This window comes from Theropithecus gelada, chromosome 3 (genome assembly GCF_003255815.1).
Source record: "Theropithecus gelada isolate Dixy chromosome 3, Tgel_1.0, whole genome shotgun sequence".
Taxonomy (NCBI): Eukaryota; Metazoa; Chordata; class Mammalia; order Primates; family Cercopithecidae; genus Theropithecus; species Theropithecus gelada.
The window spans coordinates 98,634,920-98,656,951 of NC_037670.1; the positions used below are offsets into that span (position 1 = coordinate 98,634,920).

Consider the following 22,032-nt stretch of genomic DNA (forward strand, 5'->3'; position numbering starts at 1 on the left):
GTTTTCATGTGTTTTGGGGGTGTAGAAAAGGGAACTTTCATCCATTCATTTATTCAGTTGGTCAGTCAACAGATTCTTATTGGTCTTGCCCCTTAAGAAGAGAAGTACAATGACAAATAGTCTGGGGCTTCTCAAATTTAAAAGCACAGAGGAATCACCTGAGGTTCTTGTTAGAAAGCAGAATCTGAATCAGAAGATCTGGGGTGGGCCCGGGGAGTCTGCATTTTTAACAGTGATGTCAGTGTTCCTAGCCTGTGGATCACATACGGAGAACTAAAACACTAGAGTGCAGGAGAATCACCTGCAGAGGGATTTTTAAAAAGTATTTAAAAGTTGGTACCAAAATAGTATATGCACATGTAACAAAAAAAAGCAGAATGTATAGACTTGCAAGAAAAATAGCCATCCTGTGTCCTTTTTTCTGTGTCAACAGATCTTCTCATCAGATGCTACCACTTTGATTCTTGGACTGTTTCTTCTGATCGTTTACTCCATATCTGGAAATATGCTTTGCTGTTACTTTTTTATGGATTAGTTTTAGGTATACTCTACCTACTTAGTGCTATAGAAAGGTGGTTTCTAACACTCTTACATTACTGTGTTTAACTCTATTACTAATAGTTGACATTTACTGAGTGCTTTTTTTGTACCAGGTAGTGGTCTAAGCATTTCGTGTACATTGATTCATTTAGTCCTTACAAGAAACCAATGAGACACCATATTAAAAGCTCTACAGCATTGATGAAGGAAATGAATCGTAGTAACTTGCTCATAGCCCCTAGATAGGAAATGGTGGGCCCAGGCAGCCATTAAACTGTTCTGCTTCTGAGAAGTATATAATAATTGTATTTAAATCAATAAAAAATATATAATCATTGAGACTATAAAAATGTTGCCAACTGCAGAACCAAGTCCTGACCCACCATCACGTTTTCTTTCCTGTAAAGCTTTAGAATTTTTTTCTTCTCTTTGCAAAGTGATCCTTATAATAGTTCTCATTTTTCTTAAAAAAAAAAAAAAAAAAAAGACAAAACTCTACCATATCAATTTATCTATTATCCACACTCCTTTTGTTTATATGCCAGAAGTCCTTCCCTTTAGGTTTCTGTCTAGTTCTCTTGCAAATCTGTCTTCCTGGATCTGAGTTGAATCCTTTGTTTTTTGACTCTCCTTCTTAACTCACTCATTTACTTCGCTGGAGAACACCCCAAATACATTTTAAAGGATATATAAGAGGAAAATTCTCTAGATACTTTCGTGACTGAAAATGTCTTCATTCTACCCTTGCAGTTAATCAATACATTGACTAAGTATAGAGTTCTCAGATAAAATTAACTTTTCCTCTGGGGTTTGAAGGTGTTTCTTCATTGTCTTCTAGCACTAATGTTTTTGAAAAGCCTGATGCCATGCTGATTTTTATTTTTCTGTAAGTGACCTATTTTTTTTCTCTCTGAGGACATTTAGAATCTTCTTTTTATCCCTGCACTTTGAAATTTTACAATAATGTGTGATTTAAGCTGGGCAGGACAGGGATAGAAATTTGATTGGCAAAAAAGAGAGGGAATGCTCTCTAGGGCAATAACTAGCACAAAGGTGCAGAGGTGGGAATTAGCAAGGAGGTCCTAGGAGATTTGAGAGTCAACTATCAAACCCAGCTCTTGCATTTACCCACTTGAGTGATGTTATGCAGGTAGCAGAAACCTTTTAAGTCTCTTTGTCCTCCAGTGTAAAGTAAGGATGTTGACAGCTACCTCCCAGAGTTGTTAGGAGGCCAAAATTAGATATTATAAAAGTAAAATTATCTTTAAAATAATTTCAACAGCAGGTATAAGAATTCCTTAAAGAAAATAGACCCACCTCTGTTCTAAACTTGTCAGAATGCTTCAGTAAATGATTATGGAAAGGATGTTGAGCAGTTGTTCAGATAACAAAAGAAAGAGAAATGCTACTTTTCATAATAAAGGGTTTGGAAATATTTGATGTTGGAAGACAGGGAAGCAAGAAAGAAATCACCAATGAGCTGAACCAAGTACTGTCTGGGAAACTAATCAGGGAAGACCCATTTCTCTTCCCTCTGATTTTAGTTGTGCTGAAGAAAGTCTTTGAAGAGAATACAAATACCTGGGGAATAAACATTATTTGCTATGTGCTGTGAGATATAAATACCCTCTTCTATCCCTTTTATGAAATTCTACTTCAGTTTTACACTCTTCTCTAATAATACTTTTTTTATGGGAGTGGACTTTGAGGGCAACTCAAAGAAGTGAATGAAATAGGTGGCACCTGAATAACGTGTAAAACACCTAGCAAAAAGCTTGGCACACAGTAAGAGCCAGATCAATATTATTTTTTATTCTGGTTGTTATTCTTAACATTACAACTATGAGGTGGAAATATCACAACTATCAAACTACTCAACCTTAACAATGTAATAGAAATAAGAAGATGAAGACTATGCTTTGTAATCTTTGATTCTCTTACTGGTTTCTATATGTGCATCCTTATTTCATATTGAATAATTATAAAAGTGAAACTGAACCCACATTTTTGGTATTTATATTCTTAGAAGTGGCCAGTCTTAATTTGAAATAGGAAGACAGAAGTAGAAATAGTCACGGGCAGTAGAAGAACCTTTCTCTGCCACTGTTGCTTTTCTAAAAGGGTACATGATAAGGAGAATGAAGAGTTTTATAGGAGGCCACCATTCTGTATCTGATAGTATTTACCTTGCATGTTGTAAGCAATGCTACTCCACCTTCACGGAGCCATTCCAGTTTCTAGGAGTCCCATCACCACTGTTTATGAGTGCCCAGTATTCTCTTTCAAATAATAACGTCAGAGTCTCTTAGAAACTAAATAACCAAAATCATGTTGCAAAATGCCTTGTTCATACCCAGTGCCCCCAAAATATTTGATGTATCAAGGAATAACTGAGAAGTAATTACCTGACTCTTAATAGAAGGAAGCATTCAAAGAGAGGCCACTTGGTTCATGTCCTTAGATTGCTGAAACTTAATATATTCTAAGGTTTTTGGGGATAAAATTTTTACTCATTGTTATTTCTCTAGTGGGTAGAAAATTAAGAATAATAATAAAACAAGAATGTTCAATGTATACAAAACAGGCATCAGAGTCATAATTATAGGCCTTGTCAACCCCCATTAACCAGAATTTTGCCACATGAGCAACCTGAATCTGCAGGATCACTTGAGTCTCTGCAGCTTCCTAGAGCCTACACCTGGAATTTCTGTGACTGTGACACCGACAATCCATGTGGCTTGGAATTATTCTCATCTTTAGTAGAGTGATTTTGCTTCTGCCCAAATATACTAAGACATGTAACTATCCAGTGAAATCAGCCATGTGAAAAGCCAGGATTCATAATAAACATTTATTGAATGCTAGTTTCCTCCATGTGGTCTCCCCTAACAAAGAAGAAAATAAAACCAATAGGTTCTCGTTTCCATAAACAACAGACAAAAAGGATGTGGATTTCATTTTTTGCAGAAATAAACTTAAATTAAATAAACAGTTGTGTACTTTGACTACAGAAATGATTAAACAACCAAGAAGACAGGTTGCCTATAATTTTTAAAATAGTACTGGCCATTATTCTGATGAGTGACTGGAAACTCGAACTTGTGTTTTCATTACTCACATAGATGAAAGGCCCCATTGTATCAAGAACACTGAATGAGATACTGTGCTATTTTTCAAAGGCATAAAATCATGTAATTTCTTTTTAAAAAAAAAATGTTTTTCAATATAAGAATAGTCATAATCAAACAAAATTTATATGCCCCCCCAGAAAAAAACACAAAGAAGCTAAATCTTATAGCTAATAATTATGTGACATTTTTGCTATGCTTTGTCATAAATTGATACTAACTTATATATATAAATGGCTAGAAAGATAGATTCCTTTCATCGTCTTAACAACTATTTGGAAATAATGATCCAATTTCCCAAAATGCCCTAATACTATTATGCCCTGTAAAGCATTTAGTCCAGAAATTATAAACCAGAAATCTCAACCTTCTTACTTTAGGTCTTAATGTTCTATTTGAATCTAAGGTTATCATGTAAGTAATATGTGATAACTGCTTTCCCAGTACTCATTTAAAAATGACATTTGTGCATAAAATGATTCATTTTCATTTTCAATGTTAAAAAATAGTGCCTTTCTGCTAAGCCTCCCATTTCAGCATCTGTGACACTATTCAGTGTGCTTGTTCAATTTACCTTTCCTGCTAGACTATAATTTCTTGATGGCAGAGATTGTATATTGTCTATTTATTCAAAGTTCCTGATACAGTGTCTGAAGCATAGTAGGGGCTGAACAAATTTTGTGAAATGAATAAATGATGAATGATGCAGTATTAGATCCTGTCTACAGCTAGAATTTCGGAGGAGTTTAAAACTCAATGACATAAGGTACAGTATAATCTAATGCTGACTTATTGAGAGAAAATCTGGTATAGATCATTTTCAATCTACAGAGTTAAGTGCATTCTGGTGTCTTAACTATATGACTATCAATTCCCTAGTTCATAATATAACAAAAATAAGATGAAGTAAGATATCCATGGAGTTTGAGGCTGGGTTAGCCTTAGTGGCCTTTTACAGGTGCAATTTATTTTTGCAGGAAAAAGAACACTGAATCCTTCCAGAATAACCTGATTCCAGCAGACTTAAATAAAGTTGTTCATTCTTTCAAGGTTTTTCACATACTTCTGTCTTTCTAGACTGTGAAGTAAATTTCCATTTCCCAAAAGCCCCACTGCAGATTTTAATGATCCTGTCCACGTGATATACATTTTTTTTTGTTTCATTGCTATTAGTGAATGACAAGTGAAGGATATTCATTTTAACTTGAAAATGTCAGGTATGCACTTTAAGAGATATATTTTTTGCAGCTTTTAATGAGGTGGTGTTTCTTTTTGAAAGAAATACTCATCTCTGATGCGAATGCTGTGCAGGTGACAACTGATATTTAATAAGCGATGGTTCTTGTATTAGTTGCAGTTCGCTAAAGAAAATGTCTCAGATTGCTTTTGAAAAACTCTTAGCGTCACTAGCCCAAAGGCAAGATGTGACCTTTTTATTACATAATGAGAATCATTTATTATCTTACAATGTATCTTAAAGTCACAGACAAAATGCCACTTTGATAATTGCTTTCAATTAGCTTTGAGCATAGCATATATTCATAAAATGTCTTCTCTAATTTAGAGTTGAATTAGAGAAAATTGCAGACGTAATCTACTTTAAGGTTGTCTCATTTAAGGTGATTCGTAGTTTTATATCAAAGAAATCAAAACGAGTAGCTTTAGAACAGTCTCTCAAAGTGTTTTAAGCAGGCTTTTCAATATTTGATTCTATTCTATTACCAATTAATTAACAAATTAGAAAGCTAGTTCATCATTTCTGACCTTTTATGCTTGTTAACTTTTAACTTTCATTTCTAATGATTGTTTTGAAATTAAGCCTTGCAGTTCATGTTGAAAGACAGAAACAATCTGATTAGCAAGATAAATAAGGCTTGCTTTGATACCAAGTACATCTTGATATTGGGCTATAACTAGGACTCTGGAAACTATAATGGTGCATTCTTTCCCGACTTCAATAAATAATACATAACCAATGTTCAAGAAATAATACTAGATAATCATGTAACCTAAGTAAGCAGTTCTAGAATATTACTACAAGTGAGGTTAGAGGTAACATAATATTTAAAATGTGACTTCAGATAATTTTTAAAATTATTATCCTGAGCATTGGGATAGTATTTAAGTCCATATCTGTATCTCCTTTAAAAATATTTTTGAAATAATAGAAACTCTGAAATTACATTTTACACTTGTGGTGTTTCAGTCACTCATGAAATATTATTAACCTTAACAGAGAGTCTCACAAATTGGTATTGTATCTGGAGATTACTCTACTCTCTCTCTCTCTTTTTTTTCTAGATAAAAATTACACACAAGAACCAAGCTCCGATGCTGATGGGCCCTCCTCCAAAAACCGGGTTATTCTGCTCCCTCGTCAAAAGGACAAGAAACCGAAGCAAGGAATAATCCTGTATTGTTTCATTCTTAGAAATTGAATTAGCATAATTGGGCCATGGAACACGTATGCTGGAAATCTGAACCATTTCAAGTCTCCTGCTCATACACAATCATGGAAGTTGTTTAACAGGTTTTGTTACTAAGCTAATGTAAAGTTCAGCTATTAGAAAATTTATTGTCTCAGTTTTTATAGGCATCTTTGCATGAAGAAAGCAGCTTACCTGAAGTGATACTGCATATTTTTGTTGCATGCATTCCCATAGATTTTTACATCTCCCACCCATCTCTTCCCCAATTTCCATTTACTAACCTGTAAGAAAAAACTATGAAACATGAAAAAGGAAATACCATGGGAAATGTGATTCTCAGTGTGATTCCAATGATTACGAAGCACTAATCAGTAACGCTACAATGATCATAATTGCAGACTGCTATACGTTTCCCTTTTAGAATCAGTGTATCAATGACCTATGACTTGAGGAGAAATTTTAATTCAAAGATTTTATTAAATAGTTGACTACAATACCTTGCTATATATACATAGTTTTTCTTCAACATCTTAACTCTTCTGAGCGGAAATAAAAATATCAGGTATAAAGTTTTCTTGTGCTGAAAAATAGAACGTGGTTTTTATTTTGCTTAGCTTTCTTTTTAATTCCAGAAATAAGTGAAAATATGTTACTTGACAGTCAAGTGTGGTAATATGGCAAGCCTTGTTCCTTTCTGCATGAGAATCTAGGAGAGAATTCATAACCACACCAATAACCAAATAGATATTTTAAACTACGTGCCTAATCAATGTGTTTCCCACCAAAGATTCAGAAAAAGATGCTTGAGAGAAATGGGTTAATGCATAATTAATTAAGCATTGTGGAACAAATTTATGGTTCCTGTGATTAATTTTGTGATGACTAAGATGCTGGAAAGAGAGTGAGTTACCCATTAATTATGATTAAAATTCTCACCTTTCACAGACAGACAATAAGCCAGACAACACAATGAAAGCTCAATAGATGATTTCTTGCTTTTTTTAGTCATTTATAAATATAGATGTAATTTTTCATGGATCAGTTAAGTACACTTGAAGGAAGTAAATAATTGTATCAGTTTCTTTCTAGTATAAATTGGTACCTGTAATAACACTGAGCTCTTGGAAGGGAATCATGCATGCAATTAGCTCCCTCCTCCTCACCTACTCCACTCCCATCTTTATGACATTTCAAATGTTTATTTGGAAACAACAGCCTAGATCACTGTTGAAGGTGTTCATGGCATAGCTGGAGTCTCTGATTGTTTTAAAAAATCATGGAACAGTACTTTTCTTTTAGTGTTTCATTAAGCCTATGTTGTAAAATGAAATGCTTTTGAGCAGTCTTGTAATATTGTTCATTCATATTGACCTGCATCTCATCATTGCATGTTTTATGTTTTCAAACATGCCATAAGGAAAATGAGTGCTTGAACTGCATGATTTATTAGTTTCTCTCCACTCTGCATTAAAGTGCTAATGATTTATCAGTTCTATTTTGTTATTGATTCATTCATCTTTGAATAACAAATAGCATTTAGTGATTCTGTTGAACACAATCCTGTGCATGGATTTATGTATTTCAAGTGAAATTGCTATAATTTTAGTTCTTTGGTTTGAAAACTCAACTGAATGCTGTTATATCAAATAGCTGCTCTCAAGCACTGTGCTATAATGGAAGATTACGTACAAAGTGTATTCTTTTAGTGTTCCTGGAACATTGGATGGTAAATATCAGTCAACAATAAGCTTAATTACTTTAAAAATAAAAGCTTTTGAATAAAATTAAGACATAATTTAGCATTCCCAGGAAAATTATGATTACAATTGCAAATTTAGTACAGCAATCACTTGCCCTGGTATAATAAAAAATTGTTTGGCAGAACAGTAATCTAGACCAAAAGAAATCTCAAAACAGTAACAAGTACATTACCGACATAATGTTACACAACACACACATTGATTTTTTGTATCTATGGTTACAGGTAATAAATATTTTCACATGAATTGACAAAATTTTCTACAGTGGGCAGGCAGGCTTTGTGTCAAAAACATATTTTGAAGCCACAAATTATTTTATGTTCGCTACAACATACAATTACTTCTTGGCTACCTTTTATAGTATATAGTTTGAAGGCAGCAACAGTTTGTGAATCATTCTTAACAATCTGTGCAGTAGAAAGCTGTTGGATAGACAGTGGGATGAGACAAATTAAACAACCTGCCTATAAGATTTCAATAATTGAAATAATGGGATGCAGCTTCACTTCAATGTAGCTGTATAACTACAATTAGTGCTAATAGTGGTTACATTTTCAGTCAGATGGATTCTTTGGTACCAATAATAAACGTTCAACTATGAATCCAATTTGACTTTTCTCAACTCATTTTCTAAAGACACTGATGTGCTTGCCCCCTCAAGTATACTGCCCCTGGGGTTTGGAAAGTAGTTTTTAAAAACGTAACTTGATGGGTTTGAAATCAGAGAAGATATTCTCCTCAGTTTTATGACAGCTTCGTATGAAAAATATATAGTTTAAGGAAAATTCTATAGTACATTAAAATATTGAATGATGAATGTTAGCTTTACAAGATGGAAACTTCTCTTCTATGTATGCGGATGAATTTTGAGCTATCGAGTTGCCCTCTTTCAATATAGGAGACATACTGGTATAAAGTTTTAAGTGGATGAAATTCTTAAGTGTAAATTAATGCTGGACTTAACAGCAGTCAGAAACAAAGAGGGAAAAGAGACATACACTCTGCTAAGCATTGCTAGGCACTGAGGTGATGAGATTCCAGAGAGAGATTCCAGAGAAAGATTCCAGGGTAAACCTTGATATCCACACTTCTAAGAAATAGGAAGGGAGGTATCTACCTAGAAACAGAAAGTTTAAAAGACATAAATTTATTTTTTCCACTTCCATGTGTACACCATGTATTTGATGTAAAAATGCTGGTCAATTTATTGTGGTGAAAGGAGATATCTTGTAGGAAGTTTAAAAACTAACATTTTAAAACAGTTTTAATTTTATTTAAAACAGGTTCATGTGATCATAGCCAGAATAAAACAAAAGCCTCAGATGTTTAGCGTAGTCTACTGCAGACAGAAATTTAAATCCAGTGAGGGCTAATGAATCACATGCATGTTTCCACATTTTATTTTGTTTTCGTTTTTTAGGCATATGGGAAGTAGTTGCAATTTTTCAGGGAAGAATATGTTTTGAATCTCACACTGTATTCTCCTTGAATGAGACAAGATTTTGAGATCGTTCTTTTCTTTTTTGTGTCAGTGTTAGTTTGTTGTTCATTGGTTACGAAAAGGAAAATGTGGCCGGACGCAATGGCTCACGCCTGTAATCCCAGCACTTTGGGAGACTGAGGCGGGCGGATCACAAGGTCAGGGGTTTGAGACCAGCCTGGCCAATATGGTGAAACCCCGTCTCTACTAAAAATACAAAAATTAGCCAGGCATGGTGGCGCATGCCTGTAATCTCAGCTACTCGGGAGGCTGAGGCAAAAGAATCACTTGAATCCGGCAGGCGGAGGTTGCAGTAAGCCAAGATCGCTCCACTGCACTCCAACCTGGGTGACAGAGCCAGACTCTGTCTCAAAAAAAAGAAAAATGTACTTTTCATGGCACATATAACCCCTAACGGATTATTCAGTACTGAATAATTAAATAATAATTGAATAATATTGAATCATATTCACCATTATTATTCAAATAACTGAATAATATTCTCTATTAAAAGATTAAACACTTGTAACATATATAAAGCTGTAACTTTAAGAAAATAAATAAATAAAACCCTGTAAAAGGGCTTCTATTTTGTGAGAGGCAGAAATCACCACTTAAAACTCCCAATTAAATTCTGCTATATTTAAATAAAGTTTGAGTAAACTCACATTTGAGAGATTCTGTATAACCTTATCGTGTTTAAAAACATGGAACTCATTTAATTATAGTACCTTAATTATTTTCTCAGAAAGTGATATATACAATATCCTGCTTTTTGAAATAAAAATGTTAACCACTCAGTTCAGTGTCATTTCTTACTGCTATTTTGGACAGATTTTGTCTCTGAAATGAACTCCTCCAGCAGCTCAACAATCCATCTACCCCACTGAATACATCCACTAGGGATATGAGGCCAGACACCCTACCTTTTGTCAGGGAGTAATTAGGGACTGAATTATATGCAATTAAGAACCAAATTATTCCAATTTGTGGTGCTTTGGGCCCTAAGTTGCTGCTGTGCATATTATTCCAGCAATTTTAGATTCCAAGAAGGCAACAACCTGAATGATGGAACTGTGGGAACTCAAGCTGAATTTTCTGGATGAAACCAATTTCTTATTTTATTTTGTGTAACAGACTTCAACAAATATCTCTTGGGCATTGACTAGGCTAAACATATTATGCAAAGGGACTGCAGCAATTAAAAGATGTTTAAGGAAACAATTTCTTCTCTAAACACCTTTGAATCTTTTAGAGGAATTAAGTAAACAGATGACCATATTACACAATTGAATAAGCGAAGAATGAAGGTAAGTAAAATATGATACAACCTATTCAAAGGAGGAAAAGATGATTTGGTGAATAAATTTGAAAAGGCCTTTAGAGAAAGTAGATCTTCAAGTGACTTTTTGAAAAGCTAAAACTTTACATAAGGAAAGAAGTCAAATCAAGGAAATTCAGAACAAAAAAAGGCGAATGGGAGTAGGGACACAGAAATCAAGTCCTAAATTCTTCATTGACTCATCTTATAAAAAAAGTTAGGGAATTTACAGATGAATCATTTGGGTAATGCTTATACTTGAAATTATTAACTAAACAAGGAACAAGAGAAGAAGAAAGTACAAGAAAGAGGCAAAAAAGCAAGTAGGAGAGGGAAGGAGAAAGAATAATGCAAACCCCCCAAATTAGAAAATTAATTTTACATTCTGGAAGAGAAAGAAATGAAAAAAAAAACAAAATAATTCCCAGATATTTGGCTTGAAAACTCTGAAAGCAGTATCTGGCCATTCTCCATTTCCAGGGAGTTTGATTAGATTATATTCTGTGAATGTAAGTGACTTCATAAACTCTCTGAAGCTCATGAAACTAACTAGAGAACACTAATTGTAAAATGTTGATGCTAAGTGTGTAAAAAATTAAGTATTAAAAATACATATAAAACAATATAAGGTAAAAATTTGTAATAGAATATTAAATCTTTCCAACAAATTACCACTGGTGGCAGAGGCACTAGAAGTTCCCAAAAGCTCTTTCTCTTTTACTCCATATTTGTATTCAAACATTCATTCCTTGAAGTCAGTTGATCTCAGAAAAACATTTCTGTTTAAAATAGTATTGGTAATAATAATCCTTAAATTACCAAGGACTTTATAATATGTTGGTTGAAAAATTAGAAACCATGTTTGAGCTGAAAGAAGACTGTCCAGTGCTGGCTGGGCGCGGTGGCTCATGCCTATAATCCCAGCATTTGGGGAGGCCAAGGCGGGTGGATCACCTGAGGTCAGGAGTTCGAGACCAGCCTGACCAACAGGATGAAACCCTGTCTCTACTAAAAACACAAAAAATCAGCCAGGCGTGGTGGCACGTGCCTGTAGTCCCAGCTAGTCGAGAGGCTGAGGCACAAGAATTGTTTGAACCTGGCAGGCAGAGGTTGTAGTGAGCCGAGATCATACGACTGTACTCCAGCCTGGGTGACAGAGTGAGACTCTGTCTCAAAAAAAAAAAAAAGAAGAAGAAGAAAAGAAGAAGAAGATTGCCTAGTGTGTTATTTTTTCTACTGTAGCTGCATTTTTAAGATCTTCCACCTTCAAGTAGCATGTAGTGCTTCTACATCTTTTTTGCCACTCAAAAAAAGATGAGACTTTACAGTCTCACAAAAGTTTCTTTCAACGTTTTGTGAAATGGTCGACAACCACCCCATGGTGCGTCTCCCAATGACTTCTTAGCTTCACAGTTGAGGGCATCATACTGACATATTTCAGCATGAGATTTCTGGTGCCAGACCCGGGTACAACTCTTGGATCTGCCGCTCACTAGCTGTGTGACCTCAGGCAAGTTATTTAAGATCCCTGAGCCTCAGTTTTCTCAACTATGAAGTTGAAATATGTATTGAAAATTAAATAAATCAATACATCAAATAATTTAGAGCAGTTCTGGCAGACATTAATATGTAACATTAATATGCCAGGCCTGGGTGTATAGTATAGCAGAACAATAAAAATCCATAATGTAGAAGATCTTATTTTGTTCTGTAAAAACAGTTGACAAATGGTTGGTATTTATCTGTTAGAAAACTAGTAGTCAACTTCAGGTTCAAAATAACTTGTCATTGTATGTTCAGGTTATGTATGTAGTGTTTGACTCTTCCTAAACTAATTCCCTCAGAAAATTATCTGGACATAGGCATATATGTCAGAATAACTTTCTACAATCTCGAAATCTGAGCAAATGTTATTAGACTACCAAGAGAATTCTACAGTTGTACAACTTCATAGCATTTTGAGAATTAAAGTAATATAATGTCGTCATGAGACACATCACCAGAATCCATGGCCACTGTCCAAAGGCATGCCTTTCTTGAAGTCTCCATTAAATTTCCATTCATATTCTTCTGTGTGCTTCTCCCTCCACCCCACACATCATCCTTCAAACCCAAATCAGTTTTATCCAAATTTCATTGTCAACACTCAAAGTCTGCAATGAGTACACGTCTTACCTCTGACATTCCTTAGACTCACCTCTCTTTGGAAAACACCAGGACCTATAATAGTTGATTGGTGTTCAGACCTGTCACATCCCAAAAGCCCCACATCATTGGTATTGCTTTTGCCAGTCTTTCCTCCCACTAATCCACCCAGCAGGGATCCAGAGATCCAGAAATCTCCCCGTGTTCCTGCTATACCACACACCCAGGCCTGGAAGGCCCTGGAAGGCCTTGTCTATAGCCCATTACACCTCCATGGCTCCCACACACTGGTGTCTTTCTTATTTGTCCCTGGTCAGACAGCAGCAAGGACATCAGCAGGCTTCACCCTGCCAGCCAGCATTTATCCAGAGCTGCGCTCTCAAGGGGTCTGGTAGAAACTGCAGAATCCATGGACTTCATGGACTTCAGGCTGTGAGAAAACAGAGGCGAGGCTGGAAAAGTAGGAGGGTGGGCAGTAAGGAGAGGCCACTGTGGCCTAAGCAGGGCCACTGAGCTACAAAAAGGAGGCTGCAGTGGATAGAGAAGGCCAATGGTGCACTATGGAATCAGGGGCAGCCCCTCATAGGTATCTTATATTGCATTATCCTGATCAATTACCCCTCCACTTAAGTGGACAAGTTTGTTGAAGCCCACCAAAACCTCACTCATCACAGGCATTGACAATGTTAATTTTAGTAATAAAAGTAGAAGCCAATATTTATATAGTGCTTGCTTTGTTCTAGGCATGATTCTACACATAAATGAACTCACTCGAGTTCTGTAATTATCAATACCATTTGCATTTCACACATTAGGAAACTGAGGTCCACGGGTATCAATTAGAACTTCTAGTTAATCTCATAGAAGTAAAAAGTAGAACAGAGGATACTAGATGCTGGGAAGGGAGAGATAGGGGGAGAGATTTGTTAAAGGATACAAAATTACAGCTAGATAAAAGGAATGAGTTCCAGTATTTTATACCACTGTAGGATGACACTAGCTAACAATGATACATTATGTACATTCAGATAGCTCAAAAAGGATATTAAATATTTCCTACACAAATAAATAAATGTTTGAGATGATGGATATGCTAATTACACTGATCCGATCACTATACATTATATGTGATCTGATCACTATACATTATAGGTATCAAAATATCACTATGCACCCCTTGAATATGTACAATTATTCTTGGTCAATTAAAAAATTATAACAAAAAAAAAACCCTTCTCTGACAGAGTCAGTAATGGAGACCTGAAAAGCAACAACAAATCTTTTCATAATCACCGTGATACACCCATCTTTCACCTGGCCTGAAGGATTAGGTTAAATGTAACATAATAATCAACTATATTTATTACTTAAATTGTAATAGAAATATTAAACAATAAAATTCTCATCTCATAGTATGAGTAGAAAAAATTGATTCAATTGTTACTAATACAGCAATTGCCACAAGAAGATTCAAGACCATGAACACTATCACTGATGTTAAAAAGACATTATTGAAATTCAGAATAACCTAATGACTATCAATTTAATAGAGAAGTTGTTGGTGATGTCTCTTATGTCAAAACACAGCTCAGAGGCAAGTGGTACTCATCTGGCAATAACCACATCAAATAAAAGATCACATCAGCAACTTCTGTATTGTAACAAGTAATTTTAAAATCATTACAATGATTTGATGGATTACTTGCATTCAAATGATAAAATGTATATCATTTGAGAAACAGATCAATGGATGGAAGGAGAGATGAATAGATACCTTTTTTTGAGAATTAAAAAAATAAAAACACTTTTGATTCATAAATTCATTTATATTGTTATGTAGGCCAGGGGTCCCCAACCCTAGGGCCATGGATCGGTATGGGTCCACGGCCTATTAGGATCCAGGCTGAGCAGCAGGAGGTGAGCAGTGGGCAAGCAAACGTTACTGCCTGAGTTTCACCTCCTGTCAGATCAGTGGTGGCATTAGATTCTCACAGCAGCACAAACCCTATTGTGAACTGCACATGGGAGGGATGTAGTTTGCACATTCCTTATGATAATCTAATGTCTGATGATCTGAGGCAGAATAGTTTCATTCAGAAACTACACACTGCTCCCACCCTACCCCTCTTACCTCGCATCCATGGAAAAATTGTCTTCTACAAAAGCTGTCCCTGGTGCTAAAAAGGTTAGGGACCACTGATGTAGGCTATTGAATACTTCAGATTTTAGCCCTGGGTCACTGATCTATCAGTTTAATAATGTTTTTTTCAACCCTCTCTCTATATATACATTTCCTTATCCATGGATTTAAATATACCTATATGCTTAGGACTTCCAAATTTGCATCTCCAATCCAACCTTTTCTGAACTCAGCTGATAATTTGGCGATTCCTACAGCTTTACTTAAATATCTCACAGGCATATTAAATTAAAGTCTTCCAAATGAAACTCATCTTACCTCCCAACATTAACCTACTCTACCACCTTTGTAACTTTCCCAGTGAATTTCACCAGTCAGTACCCAACTAGTTTCTCAAGTTAGAATCCCAGGAAAATCCTCAACCACTCGTTCTTCTAGATTGCCATTACTATGAGTCTCATCCACTCTACTTATCAACCTAGTATTTGTCAAGTCAATTCCTTTTCACCACCTCCATTGGTGGAGGCCTTTTTTCAGACCTTCATCATTTCCTGCATAGATTATAGCTGTAGGCAGGAGTGGGTCCAATTTTTGTGGGTCCTGAAGCTCCCACATTTAGTGAGATCTCACTAAGAAAAGGAATATAAAATTACAAGGCAAAACAGATATTTAGAAAGAAAACTAATGTCTGATCCATTTCCATATTGTTTCCTGTATTTTGGGCTGCATCCCCTTTGATCCTCTCTTTGTAGACAACAATTTTATAACATTTTTCTACCGAGAAGATATAAATATAACTCAATATTTCCTCTAGAATGGCTAAAAAGGTTTTAAACTGATAGCTTAGAAATGTATTTTGGCTTCCTAATTTCTGTTGGTAATGTCACAACAGTAACTCCTTTACAGTGTCTTGCCCAGGTGGTGCCTATGAGAATTCCAGACCTTTGACCTTGCTGGTCATGGTCCAGCTCATTCAGGTTTTCACAGGGCCAGGAGAATAGGTGGCTGGGGTCAAAATGCCCAGTAAGCATGTGCTGTAGTACCATCTCTTTGTGATCTTCCTTCTTGGAGTCAACACTGGTGAAGATGCTCATCTAGGCTATTCAGAGTATTGTCTGGTGGATATAGTGGCTATGGTGGATATGATTCTGGTGGATATGGTGGGGTGGCCCCCATAGTGGGGCAGCAGTCTGTGGCTCTGCCATGTGAATGACTGGGTTCTTGCTCCCTACTAGAACTCATCAAATTTGGGAAAGGACTTATGCAAATGAGGGAACTGGTAGCTTCAGCGTGAGGACTTCAAGGTAAGTTAGCCTGTGGGGGCTGTAAGAGAATCCTGGGGACAGCGGTGTAAACCTGTATCCCAGCTGCTCATTTTTACAGGATGTGTGTCCAGGGAAAGTTACTAAATCTCTCTGAGTTATAATTTTCTCATCTGTTCAAATAAGGATAAGTATAGCACCTGTTTCAGAGTTGTTGTGAGGATTAAATGGATATAATTTTCAAAATTATTTTCTACTGGCACAGCATTCAAGTAGTATCTTTAGTGACAGTGGTCATAGTCATAGTCATAATAGTTCTATCTGCAGCTGATGGAGATAAAGATAAAGTCTTCTTTATCTCTACTATCATTCTTCTTCTACAAGGCCAATTGTATTTTTTTTACAAATAGGTAATCTCCCTTATTAGATCACCATTTTTTATATGATAAAAGTCCAGCATCCTCAAGTAAGCAAGGATGTTCATGAGCTGGACTTTGTCAGCCTTTCCTGTTCCCGTTCCCCTTTTATCCACATGTACTTAGCTACAGTGATGCTGTTTCACTTGCATTTCACCCATGGTCTTTCATGATTGTGCACTTTCGCAAGTTTTATACTCAGTGCCACATTCTCTTCCTCAAGGATTGGTTCACTTTCTTTGGAAGAATATCTGGAACCACTGTGACCCAGCAGAGATTATGTTGACTCTTCTACTGAGTCTCTTTTGCACTCCCTTAAGGCCTCCTGATACCCATACTAAAGTTCTTCTTATTCTGTATTTTAAATGATCACTTGTTTTATTCTTTTATTGAACTGGTGAGTCCCTTGAAAGCCAGTCCTGGGTCCTATTTACTACTCTTCCCGTCAGGCAATCTCATATTACATATCCAATCATTTTTGAACGAATAACTGACAGCTGCCAAAAAAATTTCTTGGTTGCAATAAAATATATTACTTGTTTCAGATATAAAAAGAAGAAACATAAACCATCTATATTGGGGAAAGCATAATACATTTATGTCAGCATTATAAAAGAAGTATTTTTATTATGCTTTATAAACTTTGGCTGAATAAACTTATACTTCATCCTGATGTCCTTTTTACCTCGTGCCGCTTTCCTGATGCAGCACCCAAACATTTCTAACTTTTCAGTTGATTCAATAACCAGTATGGCACACTGTAACTCACAGTGGCAATCACTGGGCCAGTTCAGAATCTGCATGCTAATGGGGTGGAGAGTCATGGACAGCTGTCTTTGATTCTCTAAGGAGTGCTGAAAAGTGGTAGGCAGAATAATGGTCCCCAAAAGATGTCACATCCCAATCTTCAGAATCTGCGAACATGGCACAGTACATGGCAACAGGTAATTTATGTTGCAGATGGATTAAGGATGCAAATCATGTAATTTCAAAATAAAGAGATTTTCCTGGATTATCCAGGTGGGCCTACTGTAATGCCAAGGATCCTTTAAAGTGAAAGAGGGAAGCAGAAGGGGAGCTCAGTGTCAGAGAGAGATTTGAAGATGCTACACTGCTGGCTTTGAAGATGGTGAAAGAGACCACAAACCAAGGAATGCAGTAGGCCTTTAGAAGTTGCAAATGACAAAGAATCAGATTTTCCCCTAGAACCTAAAAAGGAAACACTGCCTTGTCAATACTTTGATTTTAACTCAGTGACACCCATTTTGGACTCCTGACCAGAAATGCTATAAAATAATAAATTTGTATTATTTAAGCTATAAAGTTAGTGGTAATTTGTTGCAGTAGCAATTGGAAACTATGATAGGGAGATATTAAAGTAGGATTTCCTGTTCAGAACTGCTGCTCTAGGCAAGCAGACTATACACTGATGCTTTTTAAAATAAATATCATTTCACTTAATCCTTAAAATGTTTGGATAGTTTAATCCTCACTTACTGCATGTGGATTGCTAGAACCCAGTACATATATGTTCTTACCTTTGATTCTAATAAAAATTGGTGAGAGAGAGAGAAGGATTGTTTTTATTGTCTGGTTCACAGCTTTTTATTGATATCATTCTCACAGGGAAAAAAATGAAAAAGTAAAAGCATTTGTTGTAATGAGACCTACCTCACTGAAGACAGCTATCTCAATTTATTTTTCCAGGTGATTTAGTTAATTCTGGGTTTAAGTATTGGGAAGTTTGCGGTATAATGTGTATTCCCCCATTCTCAGGACAATTAAGGCACTTTCTTTTGTCTGTAGGTATAAGAAAATTATATAGATGGCTGTAAATGAGAGGGTTAGAGTGCTCCTCTTAAGTTAAATTGTTTATGTTATGTCTGCTCCACATTTTCTAGTACATTCATTTCACAAGTTCAGCTTTAGTGGGAGCAATAACTGAATAGAGCTGCTAATGAAGGCGCCCTTGCAAGCTGGGTCAGAGTCCTCCTTTTGCATTTGATTCCAGTTTGAAGCTTCAGAAGAAAAGTGTACTGACAAACGCTAATGAATGTAAACTAGTTTATGTGTAAATTACTAAGTGTTTAGAGGGACAATTAAAGTTCTTTGTAAATATTTTACAGTATAAAAACTTTCTAGATTTTTTGTCTTGTTCATAGATCAGAATTTCTAGAGTCATAAAAGGTCGCCAGCCAAATGAAAGTTTGGCGTGTTCTTAACGAGATTTTTCCTACTCTAGGACCTTCATTTTCACTCTTGTAACTGAGTTAGTTCTAACTATTAGAGATCCTATTGCTATCCATATATATGGAAGAAATTAACTGATCTATTCAATGGTCTTTTGAGTACAGGTTTTGCTTTAGTGTAATGGAAGATTGGTATAAAGTTTGTATATTATCAGAGCCTAAGGAATGTTCCAGAATTGCAGTTATGTAAAATAATGTTCCCAGGCTGGGCATGGTGGCTCATGCCTGTAATCCCAGCACTTTGGGAGGCCTAGATGGGTGGATCACTTGAGGCCAAGAAGGCTAAGGAGCAAGAATCATTTGAACCCGGGAGGCGGAGATTGCCGTGAACCAAGATCGCACCACTGCACTCCAGCCTGGGCAACAGAGTGAGACTCTGCCTCAATAAATAAATAAGTTAATCAATTAATTAACATCCCCTTAAAGGCATTATTCATCTTACACTCCTAGTAGATTTACAATAATCAAAAAAGTAAATTTTAAATGGGAAGGTAGAAATAATTGTTTTTGCCCATGCAAAGCTTTAAAAAATTGATGGTTTGCAATTCCATGACATGAACAGTTGTCAGAGGGCCATAACTCTCAGGACCCGCCTGAGTTTACCTGTGGCTGTGGAAAGTTCCCTACTCACTGACCACTTCTCTGCCTGAGAACACTCTCCTACAAGGAAGCAAGCAGGCCAAGGCATGCCTAGGCTCAACTCATAAGTGCAGCAGAGTAGTATCCCCTGGCTCAACTCCCAACCAATTGGAGATGGGAATCCATTGTGAAATGTCCCAGCCTCCCTGTTCTTTTAGGTCTGACAATTCAAAGGTATGATCCACCCAGTGAGACTGTGCCCAAATTGTCCACATTAGTAACCCACTCATTAATGTACCCTTTCTTAGTTTGTTTCCCCTCTCTGTCTCACTTTTCTCTATTTCTTAAATTAGCTTCCTAGTTTTATCGTCCAAATAAATTAGCAATTCTCAAGACCTTGTCTCAGGCTCTACTTTTGAGGGAACACAAAGACAGTATAAATGTCTGGTCTAAGCTTGTTGTTCTTGTAGAGACCTAAATACCGAAGGTTAAAGGAAAAGTTGCAAATCAAATGCCTCAAGAGGCCAGAAGAGTGAAATCCACTGGGTAAAACTGCATAAGCGGGCACTGGATGATGGTGAGGACTGTATTGCAATTGGAGAATGCATACTTTGCTTATAGCTGGCCATAGCTACTCAGGATAAGCAAATTGTTGCTATATAAAAAACTTAGATTGCTATTGCCATTTATCCTATTATTCAAGTGAAGTGACAAATTAATATTTTTATGTGACATCTCTTAATGTTAAAATGCTGTGACAAATAGACAAAAATACCTCTGTAAGTTTCATTTAAACCATGAAATCTAAGTTCTCATCGCCTTTTATTTGAAAATATTTTTCCTTTGAAAATATCAGATCTGAAGTCAGGAGTTGAACTATGTGTTTTCCTGACAATGGTAAGACTCACTACTGTCTTACCAGCTCCAATTTGTTTGCAAAATTGGACCATATTCAGAATCACAATTGCCGTGACTTATTTCAACTGAAATACTGAAATTAAATGTGCTGAAACACAAATGTACCAAAAATGTGTATATCTTGAATCTTTTAATAAATTTACAACATGTTTACTGAATGCCTATGAACTAAATAAGCATCCATGAACAAAACAGCCAAAGTCTACTGACCTCATGTGGATCATATCCTAACTGGTATGACTATTGAACCATTTCTGTCAACCATTTAAAATGGCATTATCTAATCTAAGAATTATAATTTATAACTTTCACAACCTATACTATACTATACTTGGGAAGCTTACATGCAATTATTTTTATACTAGAAGCAATGGCTTTTGTGTTACATTTTTTATTAGGTTTGCAGTGTTTGTTTCATCCTTTGCTCTTTCCTTATTTTACTCAGGTTTTCTAATCAATTTAATTGACTCTTGTTTTACTCAGGGTTTTTACCATTACTCCCACATAATAAAATGAAAGGGATAAAAAGTCAATGTGGTAGGTGATTTATTTACATTGTATAATGTTGCTATTTTTTATTATTGGAGCTAATGATAATCTTCTCATGATCACACAGCTCAAAGTAGGAAGTGAATACAGCCCTGACTCCCTCGAATACTTTTCACTACCCTGCATGAATGCCTCTCAAGATAGGGTAGGTAACAATATGCCAGAAGGGAAAGTTAGTTTCTTCTAGAATCTAAGATTTACCTAACATTGGGAAAAAAAAAAAAAATTACGCAAAAACTAACATAAATCCACACACGTGTAAGATGGAAAAAATAAAGTAAAACAAATTAAAGTAAAACTTCATGTTTATAGTAGGTCACTTAAATTATTCCCCCAAGCTCCCCAGTTTATGCAGTCAGAACTTTGGAAGGCACTTTGGGAAACCACTGACCCACACTCAAATCTTTACCAACAGCTAAGATCTCGTTTGTAAGTGACAGACCAGTAGCCTACTCGTATTTCTACTTGGATGTTCCAGAAGCATCACAGACTCAACATCTTCAAAATGGGACTCAACCACATTCTCACATGACAATTTGCTTTCCTCTTTGTATTTGATTTTCTACCTTAGCAGAAGCATGACACACTCCTTTATATCTAGTCATCAAGTCTTTTCCATTCAATTTATTTCACACATTTTCATTCATCTTCTACTTCTATTCCTACTGCTATTGTCTAATTTTTGGTCCTGATCTTTCATTTGAACTTTTTAAAAAATTATATAACCTCCTTGCAATAATTTCTGCTTTCAGTTGATTCTACCACATGACACAATATATTTTTTCTGAAAAAATATTTTCATGCCATTTACCTGTTCAAAACCTTTTACTGGTTCCCATAAGCTACTATAAAATCTAAACATATTAACCCAATGAACGAGGCCTTTAATGATCAACTCTATGGCTTCCTATACGGTTGGATCTCCTACTACTCCAACTTTCTAATATTCTATAATCAAACTATTCTCTAATATAATTCTTAAGAGACTTCATCTTACAAGACACTTCTGTCTTTGCTAGTTAACTATACTGATCACCATGCAAATTTCCATTTCTCTTTTACTGATTAGCTTAATGATCATACTGAAGCCCTTTCCCAATCTGGAATCTATTAATT

At 35.8% G+C, this 22,032-nt stretch overlaps 1 protein-coding gene across 18 annotated transcripts in view; it reads left to right on the forward strand.

Moving 5' to 3' along the window:
- Positions 1-10,137, forward strand: part of DGKB (diacylglycerol kinase beta) — an 837,327-nt gene extending 827,190 nt beyond the window's left edge. For all 18 annotated transcript variants that reach the window (XM_025380374.1, XM_025380383.1, XM_025380380.1 and 15 more), the window contains one exon: positions 5,970-10,137. In XM_025380374.1, the coding sequence (XP_025236159.1) occupies positions 5,970-6,077 (108 nt within the window). In that variant the 3' untranslated portion in view covers positions 6,078-10,137. The remainder of the gene's footprint in view (positions 1-5,969) is intronic.
- Positions 10,138-22,032: the final 11,895 nt, after the last annotated feature.